The sequence below is a fragment of the Triticum dicoccoides genome, chromosome 5B (genome assembly GCF_002162155.2).
Source record: "Triticum dicoccoides isolate Atlit2015 ecotype Zavitan chromosome 5B, WEW_v2.0, whole genome shotgun sequence".
NCBI lineage: Eukaryota > Viridiplantae > Streptophyta > Magnoliopsida > Poales > Poaceae > Triticum > Triticum dicoccoides.
In genome coordinates, this window is record NC_041389.1 from 473,773,839 (window position 1) to 473,800,181 (window position 26,343).

General features: G+C 43.6%; 1 protein-coding gene across 1 annotated transcript; it reads right to left on the minus strand.

Annotated features, from left to right (window-relative positions):
• Window positions 1–314: 314 nt before the first annotated feature.
• LOC119310925 (probable sarcosine oxidase) lies at window positions 315–2,667 on the minus strand. Its single transcript, XM_037586548.1, has 2 exons — window positions 2,014–2,667; window positions 315–1,219 (listed from the first exon to the last, which is right to left on the minus strand). Exons 1-2 carry the CDS (start codon window positions 2,558–2,560, stop codon window positions 528–530), a joined length of 1,239 nt encoding a protein of 412 aa, XP_037442445.1. The 5' UTR covers window positions 2,561–2,667; the 3' UTR covers window positions 315–527.
• Between the last annotated feature and the right edge of the window lie 23,676 nt (window positions 2,668–26,343).

Genomic DNA, 26,343 nt, shown 5'->3' on the forward strand with positions numbered 1-26,343 from the left:
CATGTTTTTGTACGTGTAGTTGTGTACTGACCACTGACTCGGGCATGAGTCATGAGCTGATCTTGCTAGCTAGCTCGATCGCCCGTGGCACATCGATCTGCACACATGCGTTTGTATGGTCCCATGCATTGCATGGATAGGATCGATATATGGCCAGATCGTAGGCGTGACGTCAGAATCAACAAAGTGGCTTTGGAGCTACGTGAAGATGCATATTCCTCAAGGTAACTCCGGCACACATGCACAGTACGGCCAGAGGGAGATCGGTCGAGATGACCAGTATTTCTGGCGTGCCAAAATGGAAGGTAAAAATCTGCATCACCACGTACGTACGTACGATAGGTCACTTTACTGTCCCAAAGCTCACAAAATAATTACTTCACTGTTCCAAAGGTGCACAGCTTATTTGGCAAACATATATAGTATACCAGTTGGCAAATTGCGACACTTGACACGTCGACATAAGGACCATAATTACACACAACAACACTTGATGCTCGCGCTCAAACATCCATGCATGTCTCACCTCAGTAACTCCTGGCATTCCCCGTCGGGTTGCCGTCGAACCGCCGGATGCCGAAGTGCCGGAGCTCCACGCCGGCCTCCGCGGCCGTCCTCGACTCGCCGTCCAGCGCCATCTCGGCCAGGATCCTCCCCACCGCGGGGCCCATCTTGAACCCGTGGCCGGAGAACCCGGCGCCGACCACCACGTCCCTCCCGAACTCCTCGCCGCCCAGGAAGTCGATCACGAAGTCCTCGTCGGGCGTCATGGAGTACATGCACGCCTGCCGGACCACCGGCCCGCCCGCGGTCTCCACGTGGCCCGGCATCACCTCGTCGATCCACCGCGCCACGGGCTCCACCAGCCCGTCCTCGCCCGGGCCGATGGCCCAGTCCCGGCCGTCCGGGTCGCACGGCGGCCCGCCGTGCATGGCGATCTTGATCAGCCCCGGGTACTCCATCGACGGCGTGCTGTAGATGTAGGGGACGCCGTAGCTCGCGAACGTCGGGAAGCCGGCCTCCGTCGTGAGCTCGCGCTCGTGCCCGGGCTTCACCTTCCAGTAGCAGATGAGGGTGTGCAGCGGCTGCACCGGCAGGTCGGCGCCGGTGACGGACTTGACTAGCTTGCTCGTCCACGCGCCCACCGTGATGATGCACTTGGCGCCGTGGAACTCCTCGCCGGTAGCTGTCTTCACCACGATCGTCGTCGGTCCTTCTCCTGCTCGAAAGATTTACTACCAGTTAATATGGGTTGCACTTCGTGTTTACTGCATACGATTTTTAGCTACACCATTATGCATTTATGCTCTAATATTTTTGTGTATTTCACTTCTTAATTTGCGTGTATATGAGGGTTAGAATTATTTAGAAAACTATTAGAGCATATTTTTGCGATAAGAATCTTTTTGAAGCACTTGACGGCGCCACTCGCGGTCTTAAACAATTAGTTGATTCTTTAGAGAAACCTGCTGCAATATTTTTAGCCACTACCCCGTTGGCTTGTAGTATGTGCGCCAACCGAAGTGTAATGAACCAAACTAGTACATGTGATGTGACGTGACAAGTGGAAGTACTACTTTCGTTTAAGAAATGGCAAATGGGGTTATAAAGCAAGAGATTCTTGTCCATTATTTTGGACACGGAAAGGTACGACGATTCCCAACTAAAACTGCAATCATTGTACACTACTCAAAGTGCGCCCTTTGCATGCAAGGAAGTGGAAATTATTGATATGGCGCGACAGTTCATACGTGCGGACAAATTTGCTCTGTGAAGATAGCCAGATCAGGCCATGATCTGTATAAGATGCCACGTAAAAATTTGTTTGTGACGAAAAGTTTGCAAGACAACTAGGGATGGTCCATGAAAATGCTGACGCGGCCGCGTCGCACGGCACCGGCTCACATGCAGGAGCCGATGGACCGAATGCTTCCAAGGAAATTGGTTGGAGGTGAGACGAAGAAGACGTGCGAGCGTGCGACACGGCCGGCCGCGCTCTGTCGGTTTACTCACCTTGCCTGGCGACGTCGACGACCTCCGCCCTGTCCCTCACGACGGCGCCCAGCTTGGCGGCCAGCGCCTGGAACATGGCCACCGCCTTGGTCGCCTTCATCACCCCGCCCAGCTCGCTGCTCGCCGCCGCCCACCCGTCCGGTACCCGGAACGCCTCCGCCCACGCCGGCCGTGGCGCGTCCGCCGCAGCCGGGGCGAGCACGGTGGCGCCGCCGTTGGCGACGGAGGCGACGAACGCCGGGTCGTCCCGCGGGCCCAGGTCGAGGTGCGGGGTGGGCGTGAGCACGGCGTACCCGGAGTCCCGCTGCGCGTCGTCCCAGAGGCGGCGCGAGAGGTGGACCATGGGCGGGTAGTGCGGCTGCGGGTAGGTGGCGCGGATGGTGCGGGACTCGCCGTGCGAGGAGCCGCGCTGGTGCAGCAGGTCGAACTGCTCGAGCAGGAGCACGCGCGCGCCCCGGGACGCCGCCGCGTGCGCCGCGCAGCTGCCCATGATGCCCGCGCCCACCACGATCACGTCGAACGACCGCTCGGCCGGCTGCGCAGCCATGGTTGCTCTTCCTGTGTCTGTGGTACGTGCGTGCTCTGGAAGTGAAGGGTGTGCGAGGCAGGAACCAGGAGGGAGGTAGGCTTGTGTGTATTTAAAGACCGGTTTTGCTACTCAGGCAACCGATGACCGTCCGTGTAGCTTCGCCGCTGCTTGTGCAGTTGTGCTGGCTCATATTGAAGGGGTAGCTTCTTCTTTTACTTATTTTGTTGTTGGTCATGTAAAGAGACACGCCAATGTATCCGTCCATCTATGTGCAAAGCATGCATGCACACCAAAAGTGACAAGAGTGTTGGATGGACTCCCCTTCTGGCTTTTTGTCACTAGCCTTATGGCTGATAGTGACGGAGCCCCTTTGATTGAATGATAAAAGCTCTTAATTCCTCGCAAAAATATTAAAAATTGTGCTGGCTTGGGTTGGCTTGAATTGGACCGACTTTTCCTTTTCTTTTCTTTTGAGCCTGACTGATCCTTCTTTTGCTTGAACCAATTTCGTCTTTTTTTAACCTTGCAACCGATTTAGTCTTTCTTTTTAATCTTGCAGCCGATTCCGTTTGTTGCTGGGCTACGGTTTGGACACATGTTATAGCATCAAGGATTCCTTAAATGCCCCATATACGTCTAGGCGGACGGTCCGACCAGTGACCGATTATAATTATGACCCAGTCATACTTCTCAAACTGGCCTTATATGTCTGAACTGACTGGCATCCGCATATCCAGCCCATACCTTGGACAGATATGAGGAGGCACGGACGTGCCTGGGCGCGTCCACCATATCAGATCCAACATACATGACCCCCCCTCCCCCCCCCCCACACACACCTCCCCCGACTTTGCCGAACCAGCCCTTTTTCTCGCATTTCTTTTTCCTCATCCCGCCGACCCTACCTTAGCTCCCCTGCCATCCCAATCCCTCAACGCCGTCAACGCTGCTGCACAACTCTACCCGCCAGTCTCGCTACCTCGGAATCTGTCGTTGCCCCAAATGCCGTTGTGGTACGCCTGACAATTCTGGGACCGCACTTTGCCCTCTATGTGTTCGACAATTTGTTCGAGCATTTTTTTGCTTCTTTCATAGGCAAAACAATGGATTTGAATGGTCCGTAGGATGAGGAGTATGAAAACAAGGAGCTTGGTGAATTAATTCAAGAAGAGTTCTTCGATTCGTCGGATTCAAATGAAGATACTGAGATGATGATGATCATGAGCATCCCGTGGACAGGGAGGTGGAGCACATTCTAAACTTGAAGGGTTTTAAAAGTGCTAGTTATCGACTAGAGGGGGTGAATAGGCGATTTTTATGAAAGTCTTGAAAACACCATGGCTTTGAAGATAAACAAGTAAACTAAACCTATGTAGTAAGCAGCGGAATGAAGACTACACTAGGCAGACATTAGTCAAGCATACAATACAGTGAAAGCACAAAGACTAACTACAACTAGGTAGACAGGATCAAAATGGAAGATAGCACAAAGCTAAACATATATAAGTCTTCACACAATGAAGTCAAATGAATCAGGCAGGCAAGCAATGACTTCACGAAGACAAACTAAAAGGTAAGGAGAGTAGGGGATAGAACCAGTTGCTTGGTGAAGACAAGGATTTGGTAGACCAGTTCGAGTTGCTGTGACAACTGTACGTCTGGTTAGGGAGGCTGAGATTAAACTCAGAAGACGGTGTCTTCACCTTATTCCCCTTGAGCTAAGGACACCCAGTCCTCGCCCAATCACTCTGGTAAGTCTTCAAGGTAGACTTCCAAACCTTCATAGACTTCGTTCACCGGCAATCCACAATGACTCTTGGATGCTCAGAACGCGACGCCTAACTAGCTGGAGGATTCACAGTCCTCAAGTGTAACAAGTCTTCGGATCACGCAGACAGAAAGACTTCAGTGATGCCTAACACTTTTTGGCTTTGGGTGTTATGGGCTTAGTCCTCGCAAGGATCTCTCTCTCAAATGCTTCGGAGGTGGGTTGTTCTCAAACGACAAAAGCCGTGCACTAACTCTGAGCAGCCACCAATTTATGGTATAGGGGGTGGGCTATTTATAGCCAGGAGGCAACCCGACCTGATATGTCCAAAATGACCTTGGGTCACTAAGGAAGTCCAACGGTCGGATTTCAAACACACGTGGCATCTTGGCTTGGGCTACAAGCAAAACTGACTCATCCAGCTCTGGATAAGGTTTGCTCTCATTGTCTTCGCTCGAAGACATAGGATTTGGTTGAGCATCACTTCAGTCACTCTGACTTTGTTCACTTGGACCCCACTTAACAGTACGGTGGCTCCTATGACTCAATAAAGAAGAAAGGAAACTACAAAATAGTTATGTCTTCGCACTCCATAGTCTTCAAGTGAATATCTTCACACATCATAATCTTCATCATGAATGTCTTCACGAACCACCATTGTCTTCAATGTCTTCACACATTTTTAGGGGTCATCTCTGGTAGGTAAATCGAATCAATGAGGGACTACTACCTGTGTTATCCTGCAATTCTCACAAACACATTAGTCCCTCAACCACGTTTGTCGTCAATACTCCAAAACCAACTAGGGGTGGCACTAGATGAACTTACAATCTCCCCCTTTTTGGTGATTGATGACAAACTGGTTGAAGTTTTCAATGGGGATAAAAGTATGTGAAAGTTCAGTTTCGTGAGCATTGTCTTCATACATTAAAAGAGGCTTCCCCTGAAGATGTGCATATAAGTAGTTTGCTTTTGAATGCAAATGCAAATGGCAGGTTTTGATTTGTGGAGGCCTTCTTCATGGTGTGAAGACAATTCATCATGCATATATGAAAGTACTGAAGATAATGATATGTATAATTAAAGATGGACGTATGCAGAATGACTTCATGCGAAATTTTATCATCGCATCACAAAGTGGCAGCAAGAGTAGCAGACGACCATCAAGTTTAAGCGTTACAACTCAAAAACCAAATGGTTTCAAAACGAGAGTTGTAAGAACTTAGCAAAAATAAAGCAACCACCATTATGGACCCGCTTGAAGGTTATCAACTCATATGCTTCTTCCCCTTTTGTCAGTAATGAGCAAAAAGGTTTGAAGACATAGAGTATCTACTCGTTCCCAGCTGGAGTAGAAGATGGATCAGGGTCGATGTTGGAGTTTGGTGGTGCAGATGGGCCTGGCGCAACACCGTGATACAGTGAAGTTAATGCTGGTGAAGTGGCGTCGTCTTCTTCATCGACGACTCTCGCAACAACAGTTGCAGCCGAAGATGAGCACTAAGAATCTTCAGTTGAAGGTGTGTGATGCCAACTTGCATTCTGAGGAGGCCTCGAGTCAAACTTGAAGTTCTCAGTGAAGCCATCCTCGCGAAGATCATCTTTAGCGCAGAGCAAGGTGAGGCTCTTCAAGGACCGCCTACAGGCTTCATGTGCAACAAATGAGTTCTTGGTGGCTAAGTTGCGAATTCGATTGACATCCACCAAGATACTCAGCATCTGACGCTTCAGCCAATCATGATGTCTGTCCTACTTTTGATGTAAAGCCACCAGAAGCTCACGGTCATTGAGAACACGAGGACGCTTCTGAGGCCTTTGAGCTATGGTGCTTGCAGTGGCTTCAGTATTGGCACGGTGCGGTATGCGCAGGTTGCCAGCCAGAGGATATGTAGGAGTTGCAGCATTGGGCAGATGAATACCTTCAATGGGCTGCGTGAAGCTCTAGAATTCAGCATTCTAAAGGTGGAGTGGCTTCTTGGCAGGCTCGGGGTAGATGGCTTCAATAGACATCAACTTCAGGTAAAAAGACAATATGGTTGCGCGCTGAAGGCTGATAGTCAATGGTTGAATGAAGCTTAATCAAGCACATCACCCATGGAGCATAGAATTTTAGACCAAATAGATCAATCCCAGAAGCAGCAAGTTGTCTGATGAAGAACTCTCAGAAGCAGCAATGTGGGACAGAAGCCCATCAAAGTTGGAGAAGGGGCCAATTCTGTTCTCATTGGCTTCACGTGTTCCATCTGACCTTGGTGCAGATCGACCAGGGTTGAAGTCGAGGCCAAATTCCTTCTTGTTCTTGACAGCTAAATCCTTTGCGAACTGAAGGTTGCGCTTGAAGAGATTGTCGTCATGACACCATAAAAGAGACGATGGGTCGGCATTCTCAGGCTGAGGTCCTCGGACCATGCAAGGATAGAATTGCTTAGCTATAGCTTCAGCCTTTGTCTTAGGTACCAAATTTCTGTAAAGACAATCGCCCCATGGGCACTTGATGGCATTCTTCTCAGCATATTTAGGTGTCACGAAGTTGTACTTGAACCATTGCTCAGCCCAATATCTTCGGATCCATTGGATCCTGTTCTTGTGTTGTTATAGCTCTCTTCAGGGTCAAATTTTTAGAGCTCATACAGATCTGAGGGAAGGTCCAGTGTTGTATTGCCTTGGTGTTGCCTGCCACCTTTCCGTGCAGATTTCTCAGAAGCCATAATATTCAGGCAGATAGGCTTCAAAACAGTGAAAGGCTTCCGTCTGCTTGTCAAACAAGAGCTGGCTTCAGGAGATTCAATGTGACGCTGTAAGAATTCTGCAAATGAATGCAGACTATGAGAACCAAGGGGTTCTCCCACGGACATGTACCTGTGACAGCATTAGCGATGCGAGGGAAGGGGCAGAGGTCATATGCATTCTCAGAAAATTTTGAAGATAAATCAGTTAGAAGACATCACAGTGCAAAGACTTTCACTTATTGAAGGAAGTTGGTTCCAGATTTGTACGAATCAAAGAATAGGTACAAGTGAGGAATCTAACTAGTTATGAAGCATAAGTGAATATACTTTGCAATATATGAGATTCAGAAAGAGAGAGATCCAAATTTGAAAGTGTAGAAACCACTTTTGATTGAAGTGGATGGATTTGATAGATCAAAAAGACCATAAAAAGTGAGATTTGTTTACCACAGACGAACTGCTAGACGAGGCAGATGGGAGGCCGAGCAGTCCAATCTCCCGCGCCCTAACTTGGCGGCGGAAGGCACCTACAGCGGCGGCGGAGAAGACGAGGTCCGCGACCGGTGTGAGGACGGCGTCAAAGAGGTCGCGTCAGCTAAGCGCTTCGTCTCCGGCATCGACACGAGCTAACGGTGGCGCTAGGGTTTGAGCGAGATAGTGAGGTGGAAGAGGAGATATTGACCGCGAGGGGCAAGTATTTATAAGGAGGAGGAGGTCGGCGCAACACAATTACGCAGGTGCCCCTGGCGGTTCACATCTGAAGGACACGTGGCATGCATGCAACTTATCAGGAGTTGAATCATGTTCCCACGCACGCCTGGATTGTCGGGTGGTCGTTCCGGCTTCTCCAGTTTTCAAGCAAAGGATAAGACATTAAAAGCAGTTTTAAAAGTGTGTCTCTGTATCTTCTACTAACAAGGACACAGTGAAGATATTGGACGAGTGTCAACAGAATGCATATGACTTAGACAGAAAGAATTTGTGGGAGTAGCACAAAAGGGATTAGGGTCCGATCACATTCACTTAGGTCAGAAAAATAGCAACATGAAGACATAGCTATAAGTGAATGCTGTAGAGGACAGAACACACACACACACTCACACACACATTGCGAAGATATAGATTTTGAAGATAAATCAATGTTGAAGACAATCCAAGTGCGAAGATAATGCAATCATGATGCCAAATGAAAATCTTCAAGAAAGTGTGGTGGTGGCGTTACCCACCATATAGGAAGTATTAGACCCAGACATGGCGCACAATTATCGTGGCGCTCCGAAGTCAAATTCCACATTAATGTATTCACACTCAGAGGGTAAGTCTTCATTGATTGAAGAAATATGTTACTTCATCTGTTGCACATCTAAGTCATCAACATGCATAAGCGTTAGGATGTGTGTCCATTCACTGGACATTTGAGGATTCTAAGATATTTAGCTCACACCGTAGCTTGCAAAACCTCTTCTCATCCAAGGACTTTGTGAAGATATCTGTCAGTTGCTCTTTAGTGTTGACGTGAATGATATCAATGTCTTCCTTGTTGACATGATCTCCGAGAAAGTGATGACGAATCTCAATGTGCTTTGTCTTCGAGTGTTGAACTGGATTGTTGGCAATATTGATGGCGCTTTTATTGTCGCAGAAGAGTGGCACATTCTTCACATTGATGCCGTAGTCCTTGAGAGTTTGCTTCATCCAGAGAAGCTGAGCACAACAAGATCCAACAACAATGTATTCAGATTCAGCAGTGGAGAGGGATACGCAGTTCAGCTTCTTTGAAGACCAACAGACAAGAGATCGTCCAAGAAAGTGACATGTGCCTGATGTAGACTTGCGATCAACCTTGTCACCAACATAATGAGCATCACAATATCCAACTAGATCAAATGATGAGCCCTTTGGATACCACAATCCTAGTGTTGAGGTGTGAGCCAAATATCAAAGAATTCGCTTCACAGCAAGGTGATGCGATTCCTTTGGTGTCGCTTGGAATCGGGCACACATGCAAACGGTAAGCATAATATCAGGCCTAGATGCACATAAGTATAGCAAAGAACCAATCATGGAGCGGTATACCTTTTGATCGAACTCTTTACCATTGTCGTCAGGGCCAAGATGACTTTTGGTTGGCATTGGCGTCGTGTACCCTTTGCAGTCTTGCATTCCAAACTTTTTCAGGCAATCTTTGAGGTATTTTTCTTGCGATATGAGGATGCCATTGCGCTGTTGATGGATTTGAAGACCAAGGAAGAATTTCAGCTCTCCCATCATGGACATCTGATATTGCTCTTGCATCATGTATCCAAACTCATCACTGTATCTCTTATCCGTGCAACCAAAGATTATGTCATCCACATATATTTGACACACAAACAATTTACCATCATATGTCTTCGTGAAGAGAGTGGGATCTAGAGAACCAGGTTTGAAGCCTTTGCTCTTCAGGAATTCTTTGAGGTGTGTCATACCAGGCGCGGGGTGCTTGTTTGAGACCATATAGTGCCTTGTTGAGCTTGTACACCATATCAGGATGCTTAGGATCTTCAAAACGAGGCGGTTGAGTGACGTACACTTCTTCTTCAATTTTGCCATTGCGAAAGGCACTCTTCACATCCATTTGGTACAGAAGAATGTTGTGATGGTTAGCATAGGCAAGTAGTATGCGAATGCTTCAAGCCTAGCCACGGGAGCAAATGTTTCATCAAAGTCGATTCCTTCCACTTGTGTGTAACCTTGAGCGACGAGGCGAGCCTTGTTTCTGACAACTTTTCCAAGTGCATCTTGCTTGTTGCGATAGATCCATTTCGTGCCAATGATGTTGTGCTTGCGAGGATCATGACGTTTGACAAGCTCCCAGACATTATTCAGCTAAAACTATTGAAGCCCTTCTTGCATAGCTTGAATCCATTCAGGTTCCATGAAAGCTCCTTCGAATTTCTTGGGCTCAGATATAGAGACAAAGGCAAAATGACCGCAAAAGTTTGCTAGTTGTGTAGCTCTTGATCGAGTGAGAGGACGAGGAGCATTGATTCTATCAATAATCTTCTCAATCTAGACTTCATTGGCGACTCGAGGATGAGCTGGACGAAGATTTTGATCAGACTGACTATTATCTTCATCTTCAACATTGGCTTCAGACTAAGCATTGTCTTCATGTTGATTAGGTGCAGAAATGATGATCTCATCCTCAGCCTGTTCCTCGGTGGGTATGATTTCTCTAGCACCCATCAGCCTGATAGATTCACATGGTGTAGCTTCATCTAGCACATTTGGCAGGTGCTCTCTTTGCGAGCCATCAGTTTCACCGAACCACACATCTACAGTTTCAACCAATTTGTAGTGACAGAGGTTGAAGACTCTATAGGTGTGCGAGTCCTTTCCGTAACCAAGCATAAAACCTTCATGTGCTTTCGGTGCGAATTTAGATGTGTGATGTGGATCCTTGATCCAGCACCTAGCACAGAAGACTTTGAAGTAGCTGACATTTGGCTTCTTACCAGTCAAAAGTTCATAAGATGTTTTCTTGAAGAACTTGTGAAGATATACTCTATTGATGATGTGGCATGCGGTATCAATGGCTTCGGGCCAGAATTTTCTTGGAGTCTTGTATTCAACGAGCATCGTCCGTGCCATCTCAATGAGCATTCTGTTCTTGCGCTCCACGACACAATTCTGCCGAGGTGTGTAAGGAGGAGAGAACTCATGTGTGATTCCCAAAGTATCAATATAAGTGTCGAGGCCAACGTTCTTAAACTCAGTGCCATTGTCACTCCGGATGTGCTTGATCTTGATGCCATAATTCGTCATGGCCCAATTTGCGAAGCGTCTGAAGACAGCCTGCACTTCAGTCTTATAGATAATTATGTGTACCCAGGTGTATCTCGAGTAATCATCAACAATAACGAAGCCATAGAGATGTGCAGTAGTAGTAAGGGTAGAGTAATGAGTAGGGCCAAATAGGTCCATGTGAAGCAGCTCAAAGGGACGTGAGGTAGTCATGAATGTCTTCGAGGGATGCTTGGCTCTACTCATCTTTCCAGCTTTATAGGCACCACATAGATGATCCTTCTTGAACTTGACGCCCTCGATGCCTGATGTCTACTACACAACCTTCTTCTTGTAGACGTTATTGGGCCTCCAAGTGCAGAGGTTTGTAGGACAGTAGCAAATTTCCCTCAAGTGGATGACCTAAGATTTATCAATCCGTGGGAGGCGTAGGATGAAGATGGTCTCTCTCAAACAACCCTGCAACCAAATAACAAAGAGTCTCTTGTGTCCCCAACACACCCAATACAATGGTGAATTGTATAGGTGCACTAGTTCGGCGAAGAGATGGTGATACAAGTGCAATATGGATGGTAGATATAGGTTTTTTAATCTGAAAATATAAAAACAGCAAGGTAACAAGTGGTAAAAGTGAGCGTAAATGGTATTGCAATGCTAGGAAACAAGGCCTAAGGTTCATACTTTCACTAGTGCAAGTTCTCTCAAAAATAATAACATAACTGGATCATATAACTATCCCTCAACATGCAACAAAGAGTCACTCCAAAGTCACCAATAGAGGAGAACAAATGAAGAGATTATTGTAGGGTACGAAACCACCTCAAAGTTATCCTTTCTGATCGATCTATTCAAGAGTCCGTAGTAAAATAACACGAAGCTATTCTTTCCATTCGATCTATCATAGAGTTCGTACTAGAATAACACCTTAAGACACAAATCAACCAAAACCCTAATGTCACCTAGATACTCCAATATCACCTCAAGTATCCGCGGGCATGATTATATGATATGCATCACACAATCTCATATTCATCTATCCAAACCAACACAAAATACTTCAAAGAGTGCCCCAAAGTTTCTACCAGAGAGTCAAGACGAATATGTGTGCCAACCCCTATGCATAAGTTCACAAGGTCACCGAACCCGCAAGTTGATCACCAAAACATACATCAAGTAGATCACGTGAATATCCCATTGTCACCACAGATAAGCACATGCAAGACATACATCAAGTGTTCTCAAATCCGTAAAGACTCAATCCGACAAGATAACTTCAAGGGGAAAACTCAATTCATCACAAGAGAGTAGAGGGGGAGAAACATCATAAGATCCAACTATATAGCAAAGCTCATGGTACATCAAGATCGTGCCGAATCAAGAACATGAGAGAGAGAGAGAGAGAGATCAAACACATAGCTACTAGTACATACCCTCGGCCCCGAGGGTGAACTACTCCCTCCTCATCATGGAGAGCACCGGGATGATGAAGATGGCCACCGGTGAGGGATCCCCCCTCCGGCAGGGTGCCATAACAGGGCCCCGATTGGTTTTTGGTGGCTACATAGGCTTGCAGTGGCGGAACTCCCGATCTATTGTGCTCCTGGATGTTTTCGGGGTATATGGGTATATATAGGAGGAAGAAGTAGGTCGGTGGAGCTGCGAGGGGCCCACGAGGGTGGGGGCGCGCCTATGGGGGAAGGCACGCCTCCCTGCCTCGTGGCTTCCTCGCTTCTTTCTTGACATCCACTCCAAGTCCTCTAGATCACGTTTGTTCCAAAAATCACTCTCCTGAAGGTTTCATTCCGATTGGACTCCACTTGATATTCCATTTATGCGAAACACTGAAATAGGCAAAAAACAACAATTTGCACTGGGCCTCTGGTTAATAGGTTAGTCCCAAAAATAATATAAAAGTATATAATAAAGCCCATTAAACATCCAAAACAGATAATATAATAGCATGGAACAATAAAAAATTATAGATACGTTGGAGACGTATCAAGCATCCCCAAGCTTAATTCCCGCTTGTCCTCGAGTAGGTAAATGATAAAAACAAAATTTTTGACGTGGAATGCTACCTAGCATAATTCTCAATGTAACTTTCTTTATTGTGGCATGAATGTTCAGATCCAAATATTCAAGATAAAAGTTTAATATTGACATAAAAATAGTAATACTTCAGGCATACTAACAAAGTAATCATGTCTTATCAAAATAACATAGCCAAAGAAAGCTTATCCCTACAAAATCATATAGTTTGGCCATGCTTCATTTTCGTCACACAAAATGCTCCCATCATGCACAACCCCGGTTTCAGCCAACCAATTGGTTCATACTTTTTAACGCGCTTCAGCCTTTTCAACCCTCACGCAATACATGAGTGTAAGCCATGGAAATATCACTATGGGTGGAGTAGAGTATGATGATAGGGATTATGTGAGAGAACAAAAAAAAGAGAAATTCTCATATTGACGCGGCTAATCAACGGGCTATGGATGCCCATCAATTGATGTCAATACGAGGAGTAGGGATTGTCATGCAACGGATGCACTAGAGCTATAAATGTATGAAAACTCAAAAAGAAGCTAAGTGGGTGTGCATCCAACTTGCTTGCTCACAAAAGACCTCGGGCATTTTGAGGAAGCCCATCATTGGAATATACAAGCCAAGTTCTATAATGAAAAATTCCCACTAGTATATGAAAGTTACAACATAGGAGACTCTCTATCATGAAGATCATGGTGCTACTTTGAAGCACAAGTGTGGTAAAAGGATAGTAACATTGTCCCTTCTCTCTTTTTCTCTCACATTTTTTTCTTTCTCCTCTTTTTTTTATTTTTTATTTGGGCTTCTTTGGCCTCCTTTTTTTATTCGGGCTTCACTGGCCTCTTTTATTTTTCATAAAGTCTGGAGTCTCATCCCGACTTGTGGGGGAATCATAGTCTCCATCATCCTTTCCTCACTTGGGACAATGATCTAATAATGAAGATCATCACACTTTTACTTACAACTCAAGAATTACACTCAATACTTAGGACAAAATATGCTCTATGTGAATGCCTCCGGCGGTGTACCAGGATATGTGAATCAAGAGCGACATGTATGAAAGAATTATAAAGGTGGCTTTGCCACAAATACGATGTCAACTACATGATCATGCAAAAGCAATATGACAATGATGGAGCGTGTCATAATAAACGGAACGGTGGAAAGTTGCATGGAAATATATCTCGGAATGGCTATGGAAATGCCATAATAGGTAAGTATGGTGGCTATTTTGAGGAAGATATAAGGAGGTTGATGTGTGATAGAGCGTATCGTATCACGGGGTTTGGATGCACCGGCGAAGTTTGCACCAACTCTCAAGGTGAGAAAGGGCAAACACGGTACCGTAGAGGCTAGCAAATTGTGGAAGGGTAAGAGTGCGTATAATCCATGGACTCACATAGTCATAAACAACTCATATACTTATTGCAAAAGTTTATTATCCCTCGAACAAAGTACTACTACGCATGCTCCTAGGGGAAGGGTTCGTAGGAGTTAACCATCGCGCGATCCTGACCTCCACTCATAAGGAAGGCAATCAAAGAACACCCCATGCTTTAAATTTTTCACACAACATTCACCATACGTGCATGCCATGGGACTTGCCAACTTTAACACAAGTATTTTTCAATTTCATAAATACCCAACTAGCATGACTCTAACATTACCACCTTTATATCTCAAAACAATTATCAAGTATCAAATTGATCATGGTGTTCAAAGCAAATTACCATGCTGTTCTAAAGACTATCAAAATAATATAAGTGAAGCATGAGAGTTCATCTAATTCTTCAAAATAAAACCACCGTCGTGCTCTAAAAGATATAAGTGAAGCACTAGAGCAAACGACAAACTACTCCGAAAGATATAAGTGAAGATCAATGAGTAGTCGAATAATTATGCAACTATGTGAAGACTCTCTAACATTTAAGAATTTCAGATCTTGGTATTTTATTCAAACAGCAAGCAAAGAAAAATAAAACAAAATGACGCTCCAAGCAAAACACATATCATGTGGTGAATAAAAATATAGCTCCAAGTAAAGTTACCGATGAACGAAGACGAAAGAGGGGATGCCATCCGGGGCACCCCCAAGCTTAGGCTCTTGGTTGTCCTTGAATATTATCTTGGGGTGCCTTGGGCATCCCCAAGCTTAGGCTCTTGCCACTCCTTATTCTATAGTCCATCGAATCTTTACTCAAAACTTGAAAACTTCACAACACAAAACTCAACAGAAAACTCGTAGGCTCCGTTATTATAAGAAAATAAATCACCACTTAGGTATTGTTGTGAACTCATTCTAAATTCATATTGGTGTAATATCTACTGTATTCCAACTTCTCTATGGTTCATACCCTCCTATACTACTCATAGATTCATCAAAATAAGCAAACAACACACAGAAAACAGAATCTGTTAGAAACAGAACAGTATGTAGTAATCTATAACTCTCGAATACTTATGTAACTCGAAAACTCCTACCAAATTAGGAACACCTTAGAAATTTGTTTACCAATCCAAAGAAAAAAGAATCAGATCAAAATCACGTTTCTGTGAATTATCAAAACTAATTTACTGGGCGCAGAATTTTCTGATTTTCAGCAGGATCAACACAACTATCACCGTAAGCTATCCTAAAGGTCTTACTTGGCACTTTATTGAAACAAAATCTATAAAACATGATTACTACAGTAGCATAATCATGTGTACACACAAAAACAGTAAGGGTAAATATTGGGTTGTCTCCCAACAAGCGCTTTTCTTTAACGCCCCTAGCTAGGCATGATGATTTCAATGATGTTCACACAAAAGATAAGAATTGAAACATAAAGAGAGCATCATGAAGAATATGACTAGCACATTTAAGTCTAACCCACTTCCTATGCATAGGCATTTTGTGAGCAAACAACTTATGGGAACAATAATCAACTAGCATAGGAAGGCAAAACAAGCATAACTTCAAGATTTTAAGCACATAGAGAGGAAACTTGATATTATTGCAATTCCTACAAGCATATGTTCCTCCCTCATAATAATTTTCAGTAGCATCATGAATGAATTCAACAATATAAATATCAAATAAAGTATTCTTTTCATGATCTACAAGCATAGAATTTTTATTACTCTCCACATAAGCAAAATTCTTCTCATTCGGAATTGTGGGAGTATCATAAGAGACTCAAATACTATAAATTGTTTCCATATTAAAAGAGTAATGTTCAGAAAAAGGGTAATCGTAATCATGACAAGTTTTATAAATATAATCATCACTACTTTTCATAGCATAAGTTTCATCACAATAATCATCATAAGTAGCAACTTTGTTCTCATCATAATCAATTGAAACCTCTTCCAAAATAGTGGATTCATCACTAAATAAAGTCATGACCTCTCCAAATCCACTTTCATAAATATTATAAGATTCAACACCCTCCAAAATACTGGGATCATTACTTCCTAAAGTTGACACTCTTCCAAACCCACTTTCATCAATATAACCATCATAAATAGGAGGCATGCTATCATCATAATAAATTTGCACATCAAAACTTGGGAGGCTAAAAATATCATCTTCATTAAACATAGCATCCCCAAGCTTGGGACAAACATTAATTGCAGCAAATATATTCTGAAACATGTCATTCTCATCAAACATAGCATCCCCAAGCTTGGGCCTTTTCCTATCATAAGCATAATCACTCTCATCATTAATAGTATGGATAGCACCAATAGTATAGCAATCATCATCATCACAATGAGTAATAGGAGCAACATCGTTTGGGAGGGATACCTTTCTACCTTTGATTATCCGTATTTTCTTTTTCTTCTTCACATCATGTGTAGGTTTAACCCTCTTTTTTTAGCTCCTTATTAATGAGATTGGTTGAATAGAAAGCTCCTCCTCGTTACCTGATTCATCATAAGGAATAATAGGAGGATATTGGGAAGTCTCTTCCCTTTCATTAGTATTCTCTTCATCTTCTATTTTCTTTATTTTCTTTATGTAATTGGCAACATAAGGATTTTCAATGCAATTCACCGCACAATACATAAAAATTTCTTCTAGATAAAATCAAGAACTTTATCAAGGACAAATTCTGGCATATATTTAGTTATACATTTTATTTATTCATAACCCAAAAGCAAACTAAGTTCATTATGATGTGCAAGGGAAATCAAGTCATCACAATTTTTGGACACGATACGATCATGAAACAATTTGCATTGGGGATTTAAACGATCACGTTCATTGCAAAGTTCACAAGGATGGCAAAGAAATTTTAAATTTTCAGCACAAGCATCTAGCCTTTATTGCAACCATTTAGTTTCTAAATACTTATGCCTCTTGCAAAATCTATCTTCCATATTTGGTGTGTACTTGCAAAATCTATGCACTCCACAAAAATTGACATGCTTATAAGAGACATTTTCATCATGACTAGTGCAATCATCATTGGTACCATGGATATTCAAAGAGTTCATACTAACAACATTGTAATCATGCTCCTCATTCAAAGATTTAGTGCCAAACATTTTATAGACTTCTTCTTCTAGCACTTGACCACAATTTTCCTTTCCATCATTCTCACGAAAGATATTAAAAAGATGAAGTGTATGAGGCAAACTCAATTCCATTTTTTGTAGTTTTCTTTTATAGACTAAACTAGTGATAAAACAAGAAACTAAAAGATTCGATTGCAAGATCTAAAGATATACCTTCAAGCACTCACCTCCCCGACAACGGCGCCAGAAAAGATCTTGATGTCTACTACACAACCTTCTTCTGGTAGACGTTGTTGGGCCTCAAAGTGCAGAGGTTTGTAGGACAGTAGCAAATTTCCCTCAAGTGGATGACCTAAGGTTTATCAATCAGTGGGAGGCGTAGGATGAAGATGGTCTCTCTCAAACAACCCTACAAACAAATAACAAAGAGTCTCTTGTGTCCGCAACACACCCAATACAATGGTGAATTGTATAGGTGCACTAGTTCGGCGAAGAGATGGTGATACAAGTGCAATATGGATGGTAGATATAGGTTTTTGTAATCTGAAAATATAAAAACAGCAAGGTAACAAGTGGTAAAAGTGAGTGTAGACGGTATTGCAATGCTAGGAAACAAGGCCTAAGGTTCATACTTTCACCAGTGCAAGTTCTCTCAACAATAATAACATAACTGGATCATATAACTATCCCTCAACATGCAACAAAGAGTCACTCCAAAATCACTAATAGCGGAGAACAAACGAAGAGATTATTGTAGGGTATGAAACCACCTCAAAGTTATCCTTTCTGATCGATCTATTCAAGAGTTCGTAGTAAAATAACACAAAGCTATTATTTCCCTTCGATCTATCATAGAGTTCATACTAGAATAACACCTTAAGACACAAATCAACCAAAACCCTAATGTCACCTAGATACTCCAATGTCACCTCAAGTATCCGCGGGCATGATTATACGATATGCATCACACAATCTCAGATTCATCTATTCAAACCAACACAAAGTACTTCAAAGAGTGCCCCAAAGTTTCTATCGGAGAGTCAAGACGAAAACGTGTGCCAACCCCTATGCATAAGTTCACAAGGTCACTGAATCCGCAAGTTGATCACCAAAACATACATCAAGTAGATCACGTGAATATCCCATTGTCACCACAGATAAGCACATGCAAGACATACATCAAGTGTTCTCAAATCCTTAAAGACTCAATCCGACAAGATAACTACAAGGGGAAAACTCAATTCATCACAAGAGAGTAGAGGGGGATAAACACCATAAGATCCAACTATAATAGCAAAGCTCACGGTACATCAAGATCGTGCCGAATCAAAAACACGAGAGAGAGAGAGAGAGAGAGAGATCAAACACATAGCTACTGGTACATACCCTTAGCCCCGAGGGTGAACTACTCCCTCCTCGTCATGGAGAGCGCCGAGATGATGAAGATGGCCACCGGTGAGGGATCCCCCCTCCAGCAGGGTGCCCGAACAGGGTCCTGATTGGTTTTTGGTGGCTACAGAGGCTTGCGGCGGTGGAACTCCCGATCTATTGTGCTCCTGGATGTTTTCGGGGTATATGGGTATATATAGGAGGAAGAAGTAGGTCGGTGGAGCTGCGAGGGACCCACGAGGGTGGGGGCGCGCCCAAGGGGGCAGGCGCGCCTCCCTGCCTTGTGGCTTCCTTGCTTCTTTCTTTACGTCCACTCCAAGTCCTCTGGATCATGTTTGTTCGAAAAATCACTCCCCCGAAGGTTTCATTCCGATTGGACTCCGTTTGATACTCCTTTTCTGCGAAACACTGAAATAGGCAAAAAAACAACAACAATTTGCACTGGGCCTCCGGTTAATAGGTTAGTCCCAAAAATAATATAAAAGTATATAATAAAGCCCATTAAACATCCAAAACAGATAATATAATAGCATGGAACAATCAAAAATTATAGATACATTGGAGACGTAACAATGCCAATGATGTGCTTCTTCTTCGTGAGAGTGTACATGTTCCTCATGCCCACATGTCCTAGCCGTCGATGCCATAGCCAGCATTCTGAAGCCTTTGCTAGAAGACATACGACAAGCTGTGATCCAGATCACCTCTTCGATAGCCTTTGAAGACTAGAGATTTGTCAGATTCCATTAGCACAAGACAACGATATTTTCCAAATATCACAATCATGTTCAGATCATAGAGCATTGACACAGACATTAAGTTGTATCCAAGGTATTCAACAAGCATCACTTTATCCATGTGTTGATCCTTTGAGATAGCAACTCTACCAAGACCCAATACCTTGCTTTTACCACTGTCAGCGAATGTGGTGTGGCTCTTAGTAGATGGACGTAGGGTTGAATCCATAAGAAGACTTCGATCACCAGTCATGTGGTTGGTGCAGCCGTTGTCCATGATCCATTCAGTGGCTTTTGGAGTTGTACCCTACAATGCAGTTAGCGGGATAGGCTTCACCAAGAGTATTGTGAAGCAGAAACATGTAGCGAACAAGCATATTATCAAAGTTTAGATTCTGGTTAGGCATGATAGGATGATCATCAAGGAACCCTGGGACGAAATACATGATAAGACCATTGGGGCATTTTATCTTGCCTCCCACAAGATGTTTTAGGTCTCCAGCATTGGCGTCAGAAGATTTTGCTTTTCGGCTGGAGACCTTTCCCTGCAAGAGAAGTTAATTCTTCTTAACCACCCACATCTTCAGGGGTGGCTTAGAAGCAATGAGTCTAAGTGCATCATCTGAGAACTTTGGTTTGGGAGCTCTAGCAAATATCTTCGTAGGAGGAGAATAATACTCATATGAATATGCAAAAAAGTTCTTAGTTTTGTGAACATAGCGGTTAGAGGAAACACGCTCATATTCATGAGTCTCATAACGGTTCTCCTGCAAAATATTGGCGTTAGGGTGACCATGAGTGGTCCTCTGTCTGTATGAAGCCTTTGGGCCATATGACACATTTGGTCTGGGGTTTGTCTTCTTCCCAGGTGGTGTCATGATGACATTCACGAGAAGCTTCTCAAGATAGCTTTTGGGCACCCAAATCTTCTTCTAGGGTGACCCGTTCCTGCAGTTAGTACCAATGTACCTGGAAAACACTTCACCATTCTGATTCTTAAATAGTTTATAATTGGCATCAAAGGATTCATCAATGACAATTGGGTTAGCACAGGTGAAGCTAGATAAAGTGAATGGGTCCACTGAAGGATCCTTAGCAGCAACCTAGGTGGTTTTGGGGTACTACTCAGGCGTCCAATATGAACCATCAACATTCATTTTCCTCTCGAACCCAACACCCTCTTTCCTAGGATTGGTTCAGAATCTGTTTCTTGAGGACATCACACAAGGTCTGATGCCCTTTTAGGCTTTTGTACATGCCAGTCTCAAGGAATGTCTTCAACCTAGCATTCTCATCAGCAATAGTAGTGGCATCCTCAGTAGAGGGGTTAGTTACCACATCAGTAGTTGAAGATATTGCAACATCAGAAGTAGTAGAACATCCAGCAACAGAGACAACATTATCACGCTCAAGACACTTTAAGCATGGTGGAACAAATTCTACCTGAGCGGAACTGATCTGTTGGGCTAGTAGTGAATCGTTCTCCTTTTGAAGATCTTCATGAGACACTCTCAGTTTCTCAAGATCCCGCTTCCTTTGAAGAAAATCGTAGGAAAGCTTCTCATGAGAGGTTGGGAGAGTTTCATGACGACTTTCATGTTCTTCATACTTAACGCGAAGACTTTTAATATCTTCGATTAAGGACTGAGTTCGATTCATTTTCGTGTCCAACAAGTCATCGCTTTTGTCTAGCAGCTTTTGAATATGTTCCATAGCAATTTGTTGCTCAGTTGAAATTTTAGCAAGTGTCTTATAGCTAGGTTTGGATTCACATTCAGAGTCATGTTCACTAGAGGTTTGGAAATAGGCATCGCGTGAGGTTACCTTGGCACCACATGCCATGAAGCAGTAGGTTGGAGCAGAGTCATCGTCATCATCATCAGCTTTGGCTTCAACGTTGTGGCCATTGTCTTCAGTGTTGAAGATTGACTTGGCGACGAACGCTGATGCCAGAGCCAGGATTGCCATGCCTGAATCAGACTCGTCCTGGGACTCCACCTCTACCTCCTCACAGGCAGACTCCTCCTCTGAATCCATCTCCTTGCCAATAGATGCACGAGCCTTGCTTGATGAGGTCTTCTTGTGAGATGTAGACTTTGGCGAAGACTTTTGAAGAAGATTTTGAAGATTTCTTCTTTTCTTGTCATCAGAATCATATTCCTTGCTCTTCTTCTTTTTCTTGTCATCAGAATCATATTGCTTGATCTTCTTCTTTGATTCCTTATCCCACTGAGGACAATCAGAGATGTAGTGGCCTGTCTTCTTGCATTTGTGGCAAGTTCTCTTCTTATAGTCACATGATGAAGCCTCACCGTTCTTTGATCTTGATCTTGAAGACTTGCTGAACCGATTCTTCTTGGAGAACTTCTAGAACTTTCTCACAAGCATTGCAAGCTCTTTGCCAAGCTCTCCAGGATCACCAGAGCTACAGTCAGATCCTTCTTCAGATGAGGAAATAGCTTTTGCCTTCAGGGCACGGGTTCGGCCATAGTTGGGACCATAGATATCACGCTTCTCAGATAGCTGGAACTCATGTGTGTTGAGCCTCTCAAGTATGTCAGATGGATCGAGATCTTTGAAGTCAGGACGTTCTTGTATCACCGGGGCTAAGGTGTCAAACAAGCTATCAAGTGATCTTAGAAGCTTCTTCATGATCTCATGCTTAGTGATCTCAGTAGCGCCGAGAGCATGAAGCTCATTGGTGATATCAGCCAAACGATCGAACGTGAGCTAGACATTCTCATTATCATTTCTCTTGAAGCGGTTGAAGAGATTGTGAAGAACATCGATTCTTGAGTCTCTCTGAGTTGAGACGCCTTCGTTGACCTTGGAAAGCTAGTCCCAGACCAGCTTTGCAGTTTCCAGTGCACTCACATGGCCATACCGCCCTTTGGTCAGATGACCACAGATGATGTTCTTGGCGGTTGAGTCCAATTGTGCAAATCTCTTGACATCAGCAGCAGTGACACCTTCACCGACTTTGGGAACGCCAATCTTGATGACATACCAGAGATCAACATCAATGGCTTCAAGATGCATGCGCATCTTGTTCTTCTAGTAGGGGTAGACAGTGCCATCGAAGACGGGGCACGCAGTTGAGACCTTGATTATCCCTGCAGCCAACATAGCTAAAACTCCAGGTGGTTAAACCGAATCACACAGAACAAGGGAGTACCTTGCTCTGATACCAATTGAAAGTGCTAGTAATCGACTGAGGGGGGTGAATAGGCGATTTTTATGAAAGTATTCAAAACATAGTGGCTTTGAAGACAAACAAGTAAACTAAACCTATATAGTAAGCAGCGGAATGAAGACTACACTAGGCATACATTAGTCAAGCATACAATACAGTGAAAGCACGAAGACTAACTGCAACTAGGTAGACAGGATCAGAATGGAAGATAGTACGAAGCTAAATAGATATAAGTCTTCACAAAATGAAGTCAAATGAATCAGGCAGGCAAGCAATGACTTCACGAAGACAAACTGAAAGGTAAGGAGAGTAGGGGATAGAACTAGTTGCTTGGTGAAGACAAGGATTTGGTAGACCAGTTCTAGTTGCTGTGACAACTGTACGTCTGGTTAGGGAGGCTGAGATTGAACTCAGAAGACCGTGTCTTCACCTTATTCCCCTTCAGCTAAGGACACCCAGTCCTCGCCCAATCACTTTGGTAAGTCTTCAAGGTAGACTTCCAAACCTTCCAGACTTTGTTCACCGGCAATCCAAAATGACTCTTGGATGCTCAGAGCACGACGCCTAACCGGCTGGAGGATTCACAATCCTCAAGTGTAACAAGTCTTTGGATCACGCGGACAGAAAGACTTCAGTGATGCCTAACAATCTTTGGCTCTGGGTGTTATGGGCTTAGTCCTCGCAAGGATCTCTCTCTCTCTCTCTCTCTCTCAAATGCTTCAAAGGTGGGTTGCTCTCAAACAACAAAAGTTGTGCACTAACTCTGAGCAGCCACCAATTTATGGTGTAGGGGGTGGGCTATTTGTAGCCAGGAGGCAACCCGACCTGAGATGTCCGAAATGACCCTCAGTCACTAAGGAACTGACACGTGTCCAATGCTACGTCTTGAGCTTGCGTTGGTTTTCCTTGAAGAGGAAAGGGTGATGCAGCAATAGTAGCGTACATATTTCCCACAGTTTTTGAGAACCAAGGTATCAATCCAGTAGGAGGCTCCCCAGAAGTCCCACACACCTACACAAACAAACAAAGAACTCGCAACCAACGCAATAAAGGGGTTGTCAATCCCTTCACGGCCACTTGCGAAAGTGAGATCTGATAGAGATAGTATGATAAGATAAATATATTTTTGGTATTTTATAATATAGAACGAAAAAGTGAAGATTCAAATAAAAGTAGATTGAAAGCTTATATGATAAAAGATAGACCCAGGGGCCATAGGTTTCACTAGTGGCTACTCTCAAGATAACATAAGTATTACGGTGGGAGAACAAATTACTGTCGAGCAATTGATAGAAAAGTGAATAATTATGAGATTATCTAGGCATGATCATGTATATAGGCATCACTTCCATGACAAGTAGACCGACTCCTGCCTGGATCTACTACTATTACTCCACACATCGACCGCTATCCAGCATGCATCTAGGGTATTAAGTTCATAAAGAACAGAGTAACGCATTAAGAAAGATGACATGATGTAGAGGGATAAACTCATGCAATATGATATAAACCCCATCTTTTTATCCTCGATGGTAATAATACAATACATGCCTTGCTTCCCCTGCTGTCACTGGGAAAGGACACCGCAAGATTGAACCCAAAGCTAAGCACTTCTCCCATTGCAAGAAAGATCAATCTAGGAGGCCAAACCAAACTGATAATTCGAAGAGACTTGCAAAGATAACTTAATCACACATAAAAGAATTCAGAGGAGATTCAAATATTTCTCATAGATAAACTTGATCATAAACCCACAATTCATCGGATCTCGATAAACACACCGCAAAAAGAGTTACATCGAATAGATCTCCAAGAAGATCAAGGAGAACATGGTATTGAGATCCAAAAAGAGAGAAGAAACCATCTACATAATAACTATGGACCCGAAGGTCTATGGTAAACTACTCACAAGTCATCGGAGAGCCTATGGTGTTGACGTAGAAGCCCTCCATCATTGATTCCCCCTCCGGCGGAGCACCGAAGAAGGCTCCAAGATGGGATCTCACGGATACAAAAGGTTGCGGCGGTGGAATTAGGTTTTCGTGGCTTGTTCTGATGTTCTCGGGGTACGTGGGTATATATAGGAGGAAGAAGTAGGTCGGTGGATGCCCGAGGGGCCCACGAGATAGGGAGGCGCGCCCAGTAGGGGGGGGCGCCCTCCACCCTCGTGGCCGCCTCGGCTGCTTCTTGACTTGCACTCCAAGTCCTCTGGATCACGTTTGTTCCAAAAATCACGCTCCCGAAGGTTTCATCTCGTTTGGACTCTGTTTGATATTCCTTTTCTTCAAAATACTGAAATACGCAAAAAAAAATTAGCAATACGGGCTGGGCCTCCGGTTAGTAGGTTAGTCCCAAAAATGATATACAAGTGTAAAGTAAAGCCCATAAACATCCAAAACAGGTAATATAATAGCATGGAACAATCAAAAATTATAGATACATTGGAGACGTATCAAGCATCCCCAAGCTTAATTCCTGATCGTCCTCGAGTAGGTAAATCATAAAAACATAATTTTTGATGTGGAATGCTACCTAGAATAATTCTCAATGTAATTTTCTTTATTGTGGCATTAATGTCCAGATCCAAATGATTCAAAATAAAATTTTATATTGACATAAGAAATAGTAATACTTCAAGCATACTTAATCAAGCAATCATGTCTTCTCAAAATAACATGGCCAAAGAAAGTTATCCCTACAAAATCATATAGTCTGGCTATTGCTCTATCTTCATCACACAAAGTATTTAATCATGCACAACCCCGATGACAAGCCAAGCAATTGTTTCATACTTTAGTAATCTTAAACTTTTTCAACTTTCACGCAATACATGAGCGTGAGCCATGGACATAGCACTATTTGTGGAATAGAATGATGGTTGTGGAGAAGACAAAGGAGGAAGATAGTCTCACATCAACTAGGCGTATCAACGGGCTATGGAGATGCCCATTAATAGATATCAATGTGAGTGAGTAGGGATTGCCATGCAACAGATGCACTAGAGCTATAAATGTATGAAAGCTCAACAAAAGAAACTAAGTGGGTGTGCATCCAACTCGCTTGCTCACGAAGACCTAGGGCATTTTGAGGAAGCCCATCATTGGAATATACAAGCCAAGTTCTATAATGAAAATTCCCACTAGTATATGAAAGTGACAACATAGGAGACTCTCTATCATGAAGATCATGGTGCTACTTTGAAGCACAAGTGTGGTAAAAAGGATAGTAGCATTGTCCCTTCTCTCTTTTTCTCTCATTTTTTTATTTGTCCGTTCTCTTTCTTTTTTTGGCCTTTCTCTTTTTTTTAAAGTCCGAAGTCTCATCCCGACTTGTGGGGGAATCATAGTCTCCATCATCCTTTCCTCACTGGGACAATGCTCTAATAATGAAGATCATCACACTTTTATTTACTTACAACTCAAGATTACAACTCGATATCTAGAACAAAGATATGACTCCATATGAATGCCTCCGGCGGTGTGCCGGGATATGCAATGAATCAAGAGTGACATGTAATGACCCGCAAGTATACGGGATAGTTGTAGCCTATTTCGATAAGTAAGAGTGTCGAACCCAACGAGGAGCTAAAGATAGAACAAATACTCTCTCAAGTCCTATCTGCCACTGATACGACTCTACGCACGCTTGAC